General features: G+C 37.4%; 1 protein-coding gene across 1 annotated transcript in view; it reads left to right on the top strand.

The window, feature by feature from the left end:
• The window catches only part of lama5 (laminin, alpha 5), a 94,752-nt gene extending 78,981 nt beyond the window's left edge, over positions 1-15,771 (top strand). Inside the window, exons 63-80 of the mRNA XM_016679032.1 lie at positions 772-928; positions 1,618-1,754; positions 3,960-4,107; positions 4,224-4,358; positions 5,293-5,447; positions 6,620-6,752; positions 7,333-7,476; positions 7,569-7,699; positions 8,928-9,089; positions 9,687-9,813; positions 9,900-10,045; positions 10,351-10,543; positions 11,585-11,722; positions 12,565-12,724; positions 12,819-12,949; positions 13,069-13,162; positions 13,234-13,353; positions 14,987-15,771. Of these exons, the coding sequence (XP_016534518.1) occupies positions 772-928; positions 1,618-1,754; positions 3,960-4,107; positions 4,224-4,358; positions 5,293-5,447; positions 6,620-6,752; positions 7,333-7,476; positions 7,569-7,699; positions 8,928-9,089; positions 9,687-9,813; positions 9,900-10,045; positions 10,351-10,543; positions 11,585-11,722; positions 12,565-12,724; positions 12,819-12,949; positions 13,069-13,162; positions 13,234-13,353; positions 14,987-15,135 (2,560 nt within the window). The 3' untranslated portion in view covers positions 15,136-15,771. The remainder of the gene's footprint in view (positions 1-771; positions 929-1,617; positions 1,755-3,959; positions 4,108-4,223; positions 4,359-5,292; positions 5,448-6,619; positions 6,753-7,332; positions 7,477-7,568; positions 7,700-8,927; positions 9,090-9,686; positions 9,814-9,899; positions 10,046-10,350; positions 10,544-11,584; positions 11,723-12,564; positions 12,725-12,818; positions 12,950-13,068; positions 13,163-13,233; positions 13,354-14,986) is intronic.
• The last annotated feature ends 8 nt before the right edge of the window (positions 15,772-15,779 follow it).

Here is a 15,779-nt window from a genome sequence, read left to right as displayed (position 1 = left end):
TTTGAAACTATCAAAGCAAACAAAACTTGACAAATTTCAAAAAGTTTTTTTGTCAGAGAAAGAGCTCCAGTTTATTTATATAGCACATTTCAGCAATAAGTTACCAGTTAATGATGTGATAAATTAAAATGAGATTGATAATTTACTTGTGGACAATTTCCAAAGAGATTCTACCCTTTAAAATTTTTGAAAAGCCAACATTTTGAAAAATGCTGCAAAAAATTTGACGGTGGTAGGAAGTTTGCTCTACCAGCCACTTTTGCCTGTTTTACCTGTCAAAGCTGAATGAAAGATTTTTTTTTTAAATATTTTTTGGCTATAAAACTATAATCCATTTTAATTGTTGTTTTGGTTGTTTTATTTATTTAGTTTGGATATTTAAAATGTTTTCCAGTTCCAGTGCTAAATGTTCTTTAGAAAGTAAAGTTGGAAAGAATGTACTTGGATTAATATGCCATTATCATTGTAGTAGAAAATTATGTCAAAATGACAATATTATAGTTTATCACAATCATTTCTAGGACAATTTATTGTCCAGCAAAATTTATTGTAATAAACATCATCTTTTGTCAAATGTAGCCATCAGAATCATATAATCACACCATAAAAACATTATACAGTTATAGAGAAACATCAATCAGAAAAACAACTCGAAAACATCGTAAGTTTAATTTATCCTATGTTAAAAAGGTGCTTAGCTTTTCAGACTTCGACGCTTAGGGAGCATGTATTTAGTTAATGCTTGTAACTGCCTTGTCTGTTTTAATGTAGGATTCTCCAGTACGGTCAAATGTCCATGTCTTATTTCGTGAAAGGAGATGAAAAGATCTTCAAGGCCAAAGGGGAGGGTAAAGGTGATAAAGGACTGCTCAACCTCCAAACCAACGACACAGTCTTCTATGTTGGTGGACCCCCAGATTCTTTCCAGGTGAGCAAAGTCGGGCCAAGTGGCGCCATTGTCAGGTTAAACTCACTATTACAAAAGAAAGGAACGCTGCAACACGGCACTGAAAGTCCTGAGTAGTCACCACCCAGTTTTCTTCAAAACTGACAAAGTTGAAGTCAAATATTTGTACAGCAAAGCTTTTTGTTTGTGCCACTGTCATTTTAAAGATATTAATACATGTTTCCAGAGGTCATGAAAGGTCAAACAGCCCTCCGACCTTCCTCAAATCAGACAAAATTGGTGTCAATTAACTCAACTACATTTGTTCAGCAACATTTTTTGAAGATATTGATGAAAGTTTGAAAGTTAGAGGTTAACCTCTGCAGAGTTGACCCCTCACAGTCAACTCTGCTAAATTTGGTTTGTGCAATGAAAAATTTGTTTGTGCTGCTATATTTTTAAAGATAGTAAAATGTTTCCAGAGGTCATGAAAGGTCAAAATCAGATTTAACTTTTATACCATATTGAGCAGCCCTACTAGCAGCATTAATATTATAAACCTTCCAAATGTAAGACATCTGAAAATCAAATATTACCAAGAAAAAGCTGCAATTTTATTTTGTAAGCATAAAAAAATTGTTTGCACAAATAAACTTGATGTTCTTTATGTACAGTGCTTATTGTGTGTTTTACAGAAATTAATACATTTGTTCTTATTTTCTTTCTTTCAGCTTCCCGCCCCATTTAACAATTCAACTGGATTTGATGGCTGCATTCAGCTGGAGCTGCTGAACCAGGAAGTAGTCAGTCTGTATAACTTTGAAAAAGCCTTCAACCTCAACACTAAAACGGAGAAACCGTGCAGCAGGTCAGACCATGTTTATAATTTTGTAATTAGAAGCTCAAGTTTTTTCTGTTTGCTTTCCCTCCAGGGCTACAATGGAATGGTTTAAAACAAAACATATTAATTTGTTAGAATGGCATAGCCAAAGTCCAGACCTAATCCCAATCGAGAATTGTGGCAAGTTCTGAAAACTGGTGTTCACAAATGCTCTGCATCTAATCTGACTGAGCTTCAGCTGTTTTGTACAACACGTTTTGAGTCATATATAATTTTCTTTCTAGTTCACAATTGTAGTGACCTTTTGCAACTACGTCAAACGAGGCGCCATGACGGACGTCAAAAGTGAAGGGCAGAAGTATTGACTTGATGCCATCTGTCAATCAATCTATGGGGTTTGTCAGCAACTGAGCAATCAAGGGGCCAACCAATTTGGCCCCTTATCTGGAGGAATTGCAGTTAGGGAGATTTAGAAGAAATTAATATGTTTCCCACATTGTCAGTTGGAAACATGCAAACCCGGCAGCCGTTGCCCAGAACGTTAGAAGGCAAATTATAATTTATTACATTTACAAAACCCAGAGTCTGGATTAATGCAAGAAATTGATCATGGCCTGTACCTTGATTTTATGTGTGTAAATTCCAATGATAGCTCTAAGGCAGCATGAAAACATGTAACTTCAGTACATGTTGACTGTTTATTCTAATGTATATTTTTAAGCTTATTTCTGACGGCAGATTTTCACAAGTCAGTATTATTTAAGTCATTACTCAACCGTTTTGTGCGTGCAAAATGCGTGCAGCTTTCACACTCACATCCAGTGAGACTTTGTTTTCCTCATTCTTCCTGTGGCTGCGAAAGACTTAGGCTTTATCGGTGAGTTCTCCGTTGTTTCCCGCAAATAACCTTACAGACCTAATGTAGGACTTGTTAGAGAATTTTCTTGCCTGTTGTCTTTGCTTCAGTGTTTATTGATAAGGTAAAAATGACTCCAAAAATGTCACACATTAAGTTCCACTACCTCTGCCATTGTAACACTGTTTGTTTGTAGGAGGTTTGCTCTACTCCTGCATGGAGGTGGAGCCAGCGTCATGTCAATTGAACAGAGCAGCTGAAATTGTTTTCCCAAGTTGTTTTTGCCAATATATTTATAACTTCTACTTGTTTAAGTCAAGCTAATTTGTCTGTGAATGTAACACACTTGGATCGGGCTACAAATTTTGAAATGGCTAGTTTAAAAACCAATCCATTCCCTCCTGACGTGTTGATCAAATAGACGACTTTGCCTGAATTCACACCACATGATTATATGTCAAACAGTTTCCCCTTAAACCAGAGAAGCCTTAGAAGCATACAAAAGACGAGATGCTAACCAGTTTTATCCGTACAAGGTAGGCTACATGATGGTCTCCGTGGTTATCTCCTCCATAATGCAATATTTGATCGCTTCTTTCTAATCATACTTATTTATAAAGTACCTAAATATTAATCTTCTTACCTTGTATAAAGTGTTCGCTGCAAATCCATGATTACACCGAGGGCTGCTACATCCGTCACCGCCGTATCTTTCCTCGTTAAAAGTTACACAATAAAATGACAAGTTTGGATTGTATCCTTATCCATTTGTTTTTAAAGTGAAATCAATTAAATAAAAGCAACATTAGGGTAGCAGATGTTTGTTTTCCAACAGGCTTTACAGGAGCAAATAGGTTGTTTTTATAACCATCATGGCGTAAAGGGCAGCGTTCTGAAGAGCGTGACGTCACAGGCAAAGGGTCAATACCACTTTTTTCTTTTTTTGTTAAAGATTTTTTTGGCTCTAGTGGCATTTATTTGATAGTTAATTGACAGGAAAGTGGGTAATGAGAGAAGGGGGAAGACATGCAGCAAAGGTCACCAAGGCCGGGAATCGAACTGCGACAGCTGCGTCGAGGACTAAGGCCTCCTCCATATGTGGGTTGTGCTTAACCTCTGCGCCATCACAGCACACCCCGGGTCAATACCACTTTTTGTTAGTTTTTCACATGAAATTTAAATGAAATATATTTATGTTTATTGTTGTAATGTGACAAATGGGATATAAATGTTTTTACAAGCCACTGTACATCCATACATAAACCCAATTGTAAGACTTGAACCCAGGACTTTTTTGCTTCAAAGCACTACTCCACAATGGAGTCATCTTTGTTATTATTCTAAATATGCTTGCTGAAAGAAATTTCTTATAATAGGTCTTCGGTGGTTGACGGGGTATATTTTGATGGAACCGGCTTTGCTGAGATCAACTTTACGGCTAGTTCTCAACGTCAAGTGATCAAAATTATCCAGGACATCACACTCCTGTCACACAAAGGAATATTAGTCTTCCTCAAAAAGGAGGTAAAGACCCATTTCAATTGATTACAAAACTCCCACCTTTGTGTCAATGTTATCTGTTCATTGATGTCTGCTGTTGTTCTTCAGAGGTACTCACTGCTTTCTCTTATGTCCATCAGGCGAAGGTTTTGTGCCTGGCCGTACTTCAGGGACAGCTCCGTCTTTATTATGATTTCAACGGTACTTTGATTGAACAGCCGCCTGTCAGTGACGATTTGACACGGCTGAAAATTACTGATGGAGATTCAAAGACTGTGAGTCGGACATGTTTTTATCTTCTGTTTATCTTAAGTTTTGGCTATGAAGCTGCAGTTGGTAACCTTCTGACTTCCCATCATTCGCCTCCTATTTAGGAACGAAGGCAGCAAATTCTCACGTGCACACTGCAAAAACAAAATCTTATCATGTAATTTTGGTCTAGTTTCTAGTCCAAATATCTTAGTAAACTTAAAATAAGACAAAACTAACTTAAAAGTAACTTTTCAGCAAGTAGCTTGTTTAAGTCAATAATTCCTTATTATTGATGAAAAAGTAAGCAGGAGCACGTTGAGCACAACACTGTATAGTTTTTGTTTCTCACTTTGTGTTATGCTTTAGTGCAACTGTGTCATTCCAGTAGCCAGAATGTTGAACATATTCTCACTTTTCTCATTCACTAAGAATATAAATCCTGCGTAGCTAGGTAACGGCGCAGTGCCCATCAAATATGACTCAACAATTGGGAGGTTTTTGAATTGGTTTGTTTTCCAGATGGCAAAAATCATTAACTTATTGTCAAAACACAGGTGGGTGCAGTAGAAACTGGGGATGCACATCGATAGTTTTCTCATTCCAAAAGCAGTAAATCTATAATATACATGAAATAAGAAGAGCTAATGAGCACAAATGCAAGCCCATCTTCTATTGTCTAACACAGTGTTCTTTGCAGGGTCGTGAGGGGAGTTGGTGCTTATCTCCATTTTGAAATGAAGAGTTATTATTATAAGTGATTACTGTCCAATCATTAGTTTCCAACCAAATAAAACAACTGATTGGACAAAGGCAGTGATTTTATATATTTTGCCATCAGTTTTAGTTTCAAGTTGCATTTTAATGAGCTGCTAATCCTGCTGCAGCATATTTACTGTATCATAATCTTCTTAGTCATTTAAACTGTAAATTCATTTTCCTCTTTTTATTGTTTTTCAGCTGACCATTACTTTGATTAACACAACCAAAGTAAAAAGGATCCAAGTACAGAAGAGCTTTGATCAAATCTTTACACTAACTTTAACAGAAGACTTACCAAATTTCAGTGATAAATACTATCTGGGAGGAGCACCAGAGGAGGAGATGCCTGAAAGGTGAGTGGAGCCACATGAAAGCATCTTTTTAAGTAAAGGAAATGTTTGCCAGTCTGGATTGAATGGTATCCATGATGGGTTATCATGATGCTGCCACTGTCATGTTTTATTGTGCACATGGTGTGTTCAGTTTCACTTGCATTGTTAGTTTTCTGCCTTTTTACAAATCTGATGTCAACATAGTGCAGTCCTAGTGTCTGGCTTTTTGTCAGTCTCTGTGTTTACAGACATGTAAACTATCAGTAACATATCCAACAATTTCTTAAACTGAACTAATATTCAACCCGAACAAGCTGAATACATAACATACACCATGCCATCACACATCAAGCAGATGTAAAAGTGCAACTTTTTCTCCAGCTGAAAAAGTTACGAGTTCTTCATACAAAGAAAACAAAGTGTGTTTGCTTTTCAATAGATAAAGCACCATTACAGTCCTTGTATATTCAGATCAATGGGGATTCTACTGAACAACAATCACAAGAAAAATATTTTGGATGCTCAATTAAACTTTAAGAGCCAGATTGTTGATAAAATCTGCAAAACTGTTAGATGAAATGTAAACTGTTTCAAAAATTATTAGAAACTGTCCAACACTTTGCTGTCAGAAATGTTGTTTTTCTCCATGATTCTCTCACGTCTGTATGGAGCTACTAGTACTAGTTTGACTGGCAGATTATTTCACTTACAACAAAATATTTTCCCATGTTATAAGAGAAATAATCAGCCAATGGCACTAGTCATTAAGGTGAGGTAAGGTGATTTTATTTATATAGCACATTTTTAGCAACAAGGCAATTCAAAGTGCTTTACAGGAATTAGAAAGAAATACAACAAAACAACAAACCAAAGGAAAGAGCAAGACTTAAAACAAGGCCAGATTTATTGCAGAAAAGTTAATTGTAAGTTAGTTTTGTCTTTTTTCAAGTGAATGGACAAAAATACTTGGTAAGATCATGATGTCATGATGATGTCATGTTGGTTTTACAAGCTAGAAAGAAATTGTGATTTATTATTTTAACAACTGATTATGGATCAGAACCAACAAAGAGAAAAAAGCTGGAGTGATTGATTCTAGAATTAGAATACCAAATGTAAAAAAATAAAATAGTAATAATAGTAGCATAGCTAAAGATGTGGATTTTAAGCTGTTGTCTTTTTTTGTCTCCCAGTTTAAAGCAGCTGTTTTCAGCACGCAACTCTGTGAAGGCCTGCATCAAGAGCCTGAGGGACAGCGTCGGTTATGTCAACCTGAAGACCATAAAAGCCTCTGGAGTCAGTTCTGGCTGTAACAGCGACCTGCTGGTAAAAGAACACACTTACTGAAACCTACGGAGCTAAAATGATGACACCACTATCAGTGCACTTGAGAGGCAGGGTTTCATTTGCTACATAACAATGACTAGCAATGGTTTTAGCTGTGATGTTATTAAAATGACACTAACTCTTAAATGTATGCATAATATATAAAAGAAAAGGGATCCAGTGCTTTGCTGCTAGTACTCAACACTATGATAACTAGATGACAAGGTCAGGAAAAAGTTTTCATTAAGAAAAAAGTAGCAAGGGAGAGGGACGGAGGTCATGCTAACTTGACTATGACAAATATAACATGTAGATGTGCTGTGGAATTCTGTGTTTCGGTTCAGTTACAACATAAAAAATGCGACTTAACACCAACTCTGACAGATTATCAGTAGATCAGATGTTTAAATGAGCTAATTAGCAACTTTAAAATAGGTGTAACTGGAATTGCCTGCAGTGAACCGAACAGAAGTGTGACTGTTAATTCTTTTCCTTTTTGCTTTGCTCGTGTAAACAGCCTGAACTGTTTTGCGCTGAAGCATGGGAGGACCGTTCGTTAAAATGTTGTGTGTTTGTGCAGGTCGCTCGGAAAGCTCATTTCAGCGGGCAGAGCTACATGAAATTAGCCCCAAAAGATGTCAGCAGCCAGAAAGACAAATTCTACGCCAGCTTCAGCTTCAGAACAGAGCAGAAAAATGGACTCATGTTCTTCCACAAAGATCAGGTCAGAAAAGGAAAACTTTGATTCCCATGATCTTTCCTGCTTCCCCTTTCTATCAACTCTTTGAGCTTACTGTTTTCCATCCGTGGCTGCAGGAGGGAATCTGTCAAGTCTCTTTGCAGAAAGGCAACATTGTGTTGAGGGTGAACAACTCAGAGGTCAAGACTCAGAAGACGTACAACGACAACAACAACCACAATGTTGCTTTCTACATTGACCCCAATGGGTAAGACAGCCAGAGATGGTGTTTCATTATGATAATGTCGCAAAAATAAGTCTTCAGACTTGACTTTGACTTGTGGTCTCAGACTTGACCGTAGTGCCATTTTTTATCTCATGTACTAAAAAGTGAAAGGACGCCGGTATGCGGTTTACAGACTACAGCTGCTGTAATGTTTTCCTGTAAAAGGATGCAGTGGAACATTATGGGCTTTAATATAGACCGGTGTTCTCTTCCTGCCAAGCTAGTTGCAACAATGCAAGACACTTTGGGCTGGATGTTTTCCTCAGTGGACATGGTTTTAAATATTTTCTTTTCACATTTAAATCAGTAATTTATGGACTGTATGAAGTGGTGCTTTTGTCTGAATTCCTTGATGTTTTAGCTCCACAGCCCCTTCTTTTACCCTTCTTGCCGCATTCAGACATTTTTGTAGTTTGACAGCAGCTAATGCTATCATAAGCTAACGCAAGAACATCACTGAAAGCAATTGGATAATGTGTTCCCTAAGACAAAAATGGCAAAAACATTGCTAAACGTTTTGTGTTCAGTTTTTTCCAAAACAAAGTACAGTTATGTCCTCAAGGAGCTAACAGCTAGCACACTGCGATAACGTAACCAGAAGCCACGATGCTACCGCTAGCAAAACAACAGCCATTTATACACACAATAAGATAAACAGCTGATAGCTTAATCATTACAAAGACTAAAAAGCAGAAATTCAACAGTAACTAATTTAAATCTCGTTTTATTTTTTATCTTAAAACACAAATACTTATTTTACAGTTTATAAGTGTTTTAAATAATATGAAGCAGGCTTTTTGGATGGTGAATAAAATAAGTAGAATTGCTTTTGGAACATAATAAATTGAACATTGACAAACATATTTGATGTATTGATGATTCTGATGGCGGTACTTGACATTAATGGTTTCTCGATGGTTTTATGATGTAAAGCACTTTGAACTGCTTGTTTACTGAAATGTGCTACACAAATGAACCTAACTGATTGATTAAAGGGTAATATATTTTTTTTTAATGTTAATGTAATAACTTAAGTCTGAGGACAAACAGTCCTAACCTCAAATCATGAAGAGTTAGGTGACCTAGAAGTCACAAAAATGTTTCAGTTGTTAGGAATTTGACTTGGACTTGCTCCTCAAAGACTTGAGACTTGTGAATATCTAAAGCTGTTTTGTTGCTACAAGTGTTTGCTGACTGTCGGCTTCCACAGGTTTTATCTTTTAATGGACGACATAAAGGAGAGCAATGGCGGTAAACCGAACATAAAGCCGCCTGCTTACACGGGTCCTGAGGATGTCACTTTCCTGGGAGGATTACCTCAGCAAAACGTCGACAACCTCACAGGATGCATCAGCAATGTCATCATAAAGAGGTCTGAAAAGCCCTACGGAGAGAAACCATGTCTTCTTACAGATTATAAAAAATAACCTGACAAAAAAGGTTTTTAAATGATGGTCGTACAACTTTTACACTAACTTTTGATTTTGTGTGAATATTGCAGGCCGTTTTAACATAAAATCAGTTTTAAAATCAGTTTTACCAGTTTAATTACAGATAATTGAGAGATATTGCTGGAAGTGAATAAACAGGAAGTTCTTTGCAGATTTCTGAAGTGGTCTTCAATTGTATGAATTAAATTAATTTATTTAATTTCCATTTGGGATCAATAAAGTATTTTTGAATTTGAAATTAATTTTGACTCCTCAAAATGTAATTGAAGATATTTAATTATTATTCCTACTAGTGGGGTTGAAGATGCTGATTTCTTACCATTATGGATTGTCAAAATGTAGTTTTGTCTAGTTAGATTATTTTTTAGATATCCTCCATAATGTAATTATGGACAGTTGGACAAAAAAAACAACAGCCTGCCATACATCAATATTTGCTGCCTTTGCATATAACTAGGATGACGGGACTGCAGTTTTATAAACAAAAAGTAAAATATGTGCGTGATTTTTGCATCCAGGTCGAAAGGTGATCAAATGGTGGAGAACCTGCTGAAGGTGAACGAAAACGAGAACATTCTTCTGTCCTGTCCAGCAGCGAAAAAACCTCAGCAGATCATTGCAGCGGAGCCGAGACGCAAACAAAAGGTACAGTACAAACACACGATAGCTCTGCTCCTCCAGGCAAAAAGGAACCACCGCTTTTAGAAACTGTAAACACGTTTCTGTCTCAGGGTAATCAAAAGAAGCCGTCGAAATCTCGCAGCCGCAGTACCAGGGAGTCCTGCCAGGGGGAGCTGTCGCACCCCGAAAGCAGAGCGACGCATTTCAGCGGCTCCGCCCACAGCTACCAGAAATACGATCCAGTGGTCAGAACCATGTGAGTGTGAAATTCCAAAAATGTTCTAGGAAAAATACTTGGAAATAAAAAAAACTCCTGAAATTTTAGACTAATTCTAATTAATTAGAATTTTTTTGAATTAAAGAAAAAGTATTTGCACATTTTTTCTTGCAAATCTGTAACTTTCTTTGGAGAAATCTTTTCTAGAAAATTTACAATAAATCTCAAAATCTGAATTTTAAAAAAAAATATAACTAGTTGCTGCCAAACTCTATCTACAGCGGCCCTGATATTGCATGTAGAGGAGCCCTAAATACTCACTAATTAAACTGATTTTTCCTCAGTTCTCATCTGTCGTTGGAGGTGAAGATCAACTCCTCTGATGGCTGCGTTCTGTACGCAGCCAGCAGGCAGCATGGCGGAGCGGCCATGTTGCTCAGCGTCCTAAAAGGTCACCTGATCCTCTCAGTGGAGTCACCCAGGAGTAACGTCAAAGTGCGCAGCTTGAACAAATACGACGACGAGCGGTGGCACCCGGTACGGTCTTCCACGCAAGATATGTACATATAAAGACAAATAACTACATTAAACCAGCTAACCTTTCTTAATTTTTACTTGCTTCAAAATACTTCCAGAAAATCGGTACACTTTTTATAAAGCGTGGCGGAGAAAACAGAATGTTGAATGCTTGGGAGACAACTTGGTCACATTATAAGCTGCTTTCTTTCTGAAGATATTGATTTATTAATCCTCCACCACAACAATGATGAGTACCACAGGCTTTAAGGTTTCCAAAAACAATTATTTATGAAAACTGTTCCTGTTCCAGAAAAAATAGTTGTTGTTCCACATTAATGACTTGTTTAAGAGTTTCAGGCAAATAAAACTCGTTTAGAGCAGCAAATGTTTTTGAAAAACACAAATCACAATTTTACATAAATAGGAAATTTGTTGTCATTATTAAAGAATCACAATTTTATTTATATTTTTAGTATGTGATATTAAAAATAGTATTTTAAATATTAATTTTACAGTAGTACTTAAAATACTATTTTAAATAATACTTAAAATACTATTTGAATAAAAAATTTAACACAAAATGTAACAATATTTAAATTAGCATTTAAATAGGATTTTAAAATACTATACAAGATAGTATTTTTAAATAGAACAGTATTTTAAAAGTGTTTAAAATATTATTTAAATAATAATTGACTCTCTACATCCTTATTAAAAAAAAGGATGCATCTCTTTTCTGGGGAATAGAAAAAAATAAGTAAAAAAATAAAAATGAATTTAGAAAGACAAGACAAAATGTATCTAAAAACCTTTTACTAGTATTTTTAGTGTCATTATTTATGGAAATTCAATGTAAATATTGTAGAAATAAACTCAAAAACTGGTAAGATATATTAACAAACAAGTTTTTAATTTAAAAACATCAGCTGGTTCTTTATTTTTATCCAAAGTTAAGAGCCACTAGCGGCTTGAAACCCCTGATCTAGTCGATTACAATATGGGGGAAATCATGAAAGTATTGCTTCATAAATGGACTCACCAGATGTTCCTCTATCACAGGTTTTCATTAAGCATGAAGGGAATAAAGTCAGTCTGACGGTGGATGGCATCAGCGGTCGAGCTAAGAGGATAGCCGGAGGCGGAAAGATCCGGATCAGCGGACCGTTATTCATCGGAGGAGTCCCGGCCTCAGTGAAGGTTAAACTTACTTATTTTAAAACTCACACAGCTAGCTTTCATCATTCATATGCTCAGGATATGTTAAAGTATTAAATGTTATTTTATTACTTTCCATGTCTGGAGGAGTCAAAGTATCGTAAAATGTCTGTTTCAGGAATTGTATTTTTTTCCAAATAAGGACCTAGATGCCTCTTAATTCCTGACTACAACGCAGGGCATTATGGGAAAATACAAGTTAGCAGGAGAAATGGCTCGAGGCCTTTAGTCACGACAAAAGAGAAATCCTACAACCGTTAAAATCTGATACCACAACAATTTTTTTTCTCATATTTTGTGAAGAACAAAGTTGCACTCAGTGTCTTCTCCAGAGGTTTTTTTGTTGTTCCCTTCAGTGGTTCTTGGCCCAGCGCCGCCACAGGCCAGGAGGGAAACAGATTGCTCAAAGGGTTTGGATCATTTGACACGGTACAGTGTGAAAATGTAACCATTGTTTCAACTGAACCAAGTCTACTGGACTATCAGGTGTGAAAACACCCTTAGAAACCGGGTCAGGGTTATGTATTCCAGAGTCAAGCATGAGGCCGTCTGTCCAACCCTAACTGGGTCATCAACAGGACAATGATCCAGAACAATAGCTCTTCTTTAACTCTCCCACAGTTTTAGTGTGACAAATGTCTGGGTCAAACAACAGACCGTCAGTTTCCAAAAGCAAGCGCACACGGGGTCAATGTGACCCAAACAGACCACGAGGGTTTAAGTCCCACTGAGGATAACTGGCTATGTTCTGGAGACAGAAATAAGGTTAGAAAGGTGCACACCTTTATCAGACGTCATTCTCACTGTTTGTGTCTGAACTCCAGCCGAAACGTTTTGATGGTTTCATCGGATGTGTCAAGGACCTGAAACTGAACGCAGTTCCTGCAGGAAGCCCATCGTTCAGCCAGGGGGCGGTTCCATGCTTCCAGAACCCTCTGCAACATGGAGCATACTTCTCCAAACAGGGAGGACACCTGAAGATTGGTAGCTACCCTCCCCGTCTTTTCCCAGTTTCAGCTGTTTGAAACCTTTTTTGGTCAGAGTATCCACTGATTGACATGTCTCTGCCTCCTGGCAGATGACTCTTTGGTTCTGGGTCGAGACCTAGAGATCCAGCTGGAAGTTCGACCCGCTTCAGACTCTGGGCTGCTGTTATATGCTGGAACTTCATCTGACCAATACCTGAGCTTGTTCCTAAGCCAGGGAGAGGTGAGTAAAGGTTTCCCCAAGAACAAGAGAAACAGCAGGAAGAAGGTGGAGATTTTTCTTGTCGTCGTTGTTCAAGAAATCCTAAAAATAAAACCTGAGGAAGATGTTTTTGTGTCTAGGTGACTGTTTCAGTAATCAGTGGCAAAGGTGAATTCTCTACCTCACTAATGCCTGAAGAACCTCTGTGTAACAGGCGCTGGCACACAATCAAAGGTGGGTTTACAGCAACCAGTCATCTTCCCCAAACAGAACCGCTCTCCGTTAATGCTGATGTATTCTTCCAGTGGAGAAGAGGAACAACGTTCTGAAGTTGTTTGTGGATGGAAGCGCAGAGAAGAGCACGGGCCCCAAACAGAACCGTTCTGCAGGGACCAAAGCTACCATGTACCTTGGCGGTGCACCAAGTGAGTACAATATCACAGTTCTCCGCACAATTTCAGGGTTTCCTCTTTGTCTTTAAAGAAAGTGTCTGCTAATGCTCACACATATCCCAGCCACAAGTATTTCTGTGGCTGGGATATTGAAGAGGATATTAAAAAAAATCTAAAATCAACTTTTTTGAGCTTCATGCACCTCCCCGCATCTTCATGCTCAGCTCCTTCAGACTACTGGCAGCAACATTAGCAAATACCTGGTGAGACTGCACATCTGCTGAACTACTTCTCAGTTCAACGCTCCTAAGAGAATGGATGTAAACGGCATCACAGAGAAGCGCTGTTGAGAAATCAAAAGATTTTGACTTCACAATTTGACAACTTAAAATTGACCTCCATCTCTTTAAGTTATGTTTGATATGTACAGCATTTACAAAACTGAAGGTAACATAGTTGCTTGTGTAATGTAAAATAGGTGGAGATGCTATGGGTCAATCATATCGCAATTTCAAAGTTTTCTTGATATTGGGGGCACTGGGCCACCCTAGATCTGCTGCTTGTCACCGTACAGAAGTAAAAACTGAAGGAGACAGAACCTTTTCTTCTGTGGTTCAATGTCAATGTCTGATGAAAATGTTCTCCACTTAATGGTTTGAAATTCCCCACTTTTTCTTTTAACACCATAATAGCTTAATGCATGACAAAACAGAGGCCCATTATGTAGAAAATTTGATATCACCCTTAATTATCCAGTCTATTAATATAGGAGGGGATGCATTTTAATTTCTGAGCCTGCCAATATCTGCATCCCCTGTCTATTGTCCTATTGATATGAAACTTGTACTAGTAGCTCATAGAACAAGCGTGATTATGTAGAAAAGGTGAAATCCCTCTTTGCTCTTTATGTCTCCATGTTAGAAGGGATATGCATTTTTGGGAGTCAATTATTAACCCCCCAGTATCTGCATGCCCTATGTATTTTCCCAAAATATTGTCCTATTGATATGAAACTCATACCAGCAGTTAAGAGAACAAATATGATTATGTAGAAATTATGTTTTTTTCCTACCCTATTTCCTTCCCTGGGCCATTAGTGCCATTAACTCTTCTTACAGGGCTTGCTAACTCTCTTTAGTGCCAAGCTTTTCTTTGCACATAATGTACCTAGAATCTTATGGGGCAAAAGAAGTGTAGCAAATGGCGATATTTGCTACACAGATGCAGAAAAAGCTAGCTAGCTAGCTAGCTAGTTTGCTAGCTGCTAGTTAGCGGTAGCGGCAACCGCCTGGCGTCACAGATTGCGCGTGACTCAAACTTTTAATGGAAAAGTCCCTTGTAAAAAATAAAACATAGAATATATACGTCAAAATAGTACTGCCTTGACAAAATTTAAGAGCCTTAATTAAAGTATTTACGAAGATAATATTGCTTCCGCGATCCCTAGTGACTGGGTCCTCCTGCTTCTGCAAAAAATAATCTTCTAACGGTTATTCGGCAGATTTTCCTCCTCCTTTGAAACGCTGTACAGTTTTATCTAATTTAACATCTGGCTTCTTCTTATCATTAAAGGGGGTACTTTTTTTTATCAAAAGAGCAACTTCAAAAATGAAATAACATACGCCCGTTTTTCTAATCACTCTGTAAACTTTCTTTTGTCCGCCAGGTGGGGTCGCAGCGGCCAGCCATCCTAACGGGTTTCCGGTGTTCCACGGGTGTTTCCGCCATGTTAGCATCAACCGTCGACCCGTGACGCTGTCCGGACCGCTGTCTGTTCACGGAGCCGTCGGAACCCGAGGCTGCCCTCACATGTAGAGCCTTCACATTCCCTGACAGCAAAGTACTGGTGGTGGGTGTCATGTTACTGTAGCTAATTTAAAATATATATTAATATTTATTTTATTCTTAGGGGGAGAAAAAAAAGCATATTTTATATTTTCACGTTTTTGTGCTATGTCTGTAATTATTGGTTTCATATAAAGATGCACTGATATAAAATTAAAATGTAAAAAAAAAAAATTAATAATACTCCAATTTTGCGATATTTCATGAAAGTGTTATGTTCCGACTTCCATACACTAATATTTGACAATGGGGCTTCATGAACTGGCTAAATTCATAGAAATTGATGGATTTGTTTGTTTTAAATTGAGCCAACTTAAATAAGCCGCTAAATTTTTGTAAATGTAAGAAAATTTTCAGTTTTTTCAGTCACATAAAAAAATCGCTGCGAACCAATAATTTTGACCTTAAATCACCCCTTCTCTATAATTATTTACCTTTTCTTAAACCAACTTTCTCATATGATCTGCACCCCTTTTATTTTTGAACCCATGTAACAAACAAGAAAATGAAGCTTTTTTTTGTGTGCTAACATTTTTAAAGTGTCTCAATGAATAAGCTGCAACTCCCAGCCCTCATTTGTTTGAATAAAGTCTTTTTCATATAAAACTAGACGC

The sequence above is a fragment of the Poecilia formosa genome, unplaced genomic scaffold (assembly GCF_000485575.1).
Source record: "Poecilia formosa unplaced genomic scaffold, Poecilia_formosa-5.1.2 Scaffold200, whole genome shotgun sequence".
In the NCBI taxonomy this organism is placed as follows: Eukaryota; Metazoa; Chordata; class Actinopteri; order Cyprinodontiformes; family Poeciliidae; genus Poecilia; species Poecilia formosa.
The sequence above is the reverse complement of the archived record's forward strand: the minus strand, read 5'-3'. Positions and strand labels throughout refer to the sequence as shown.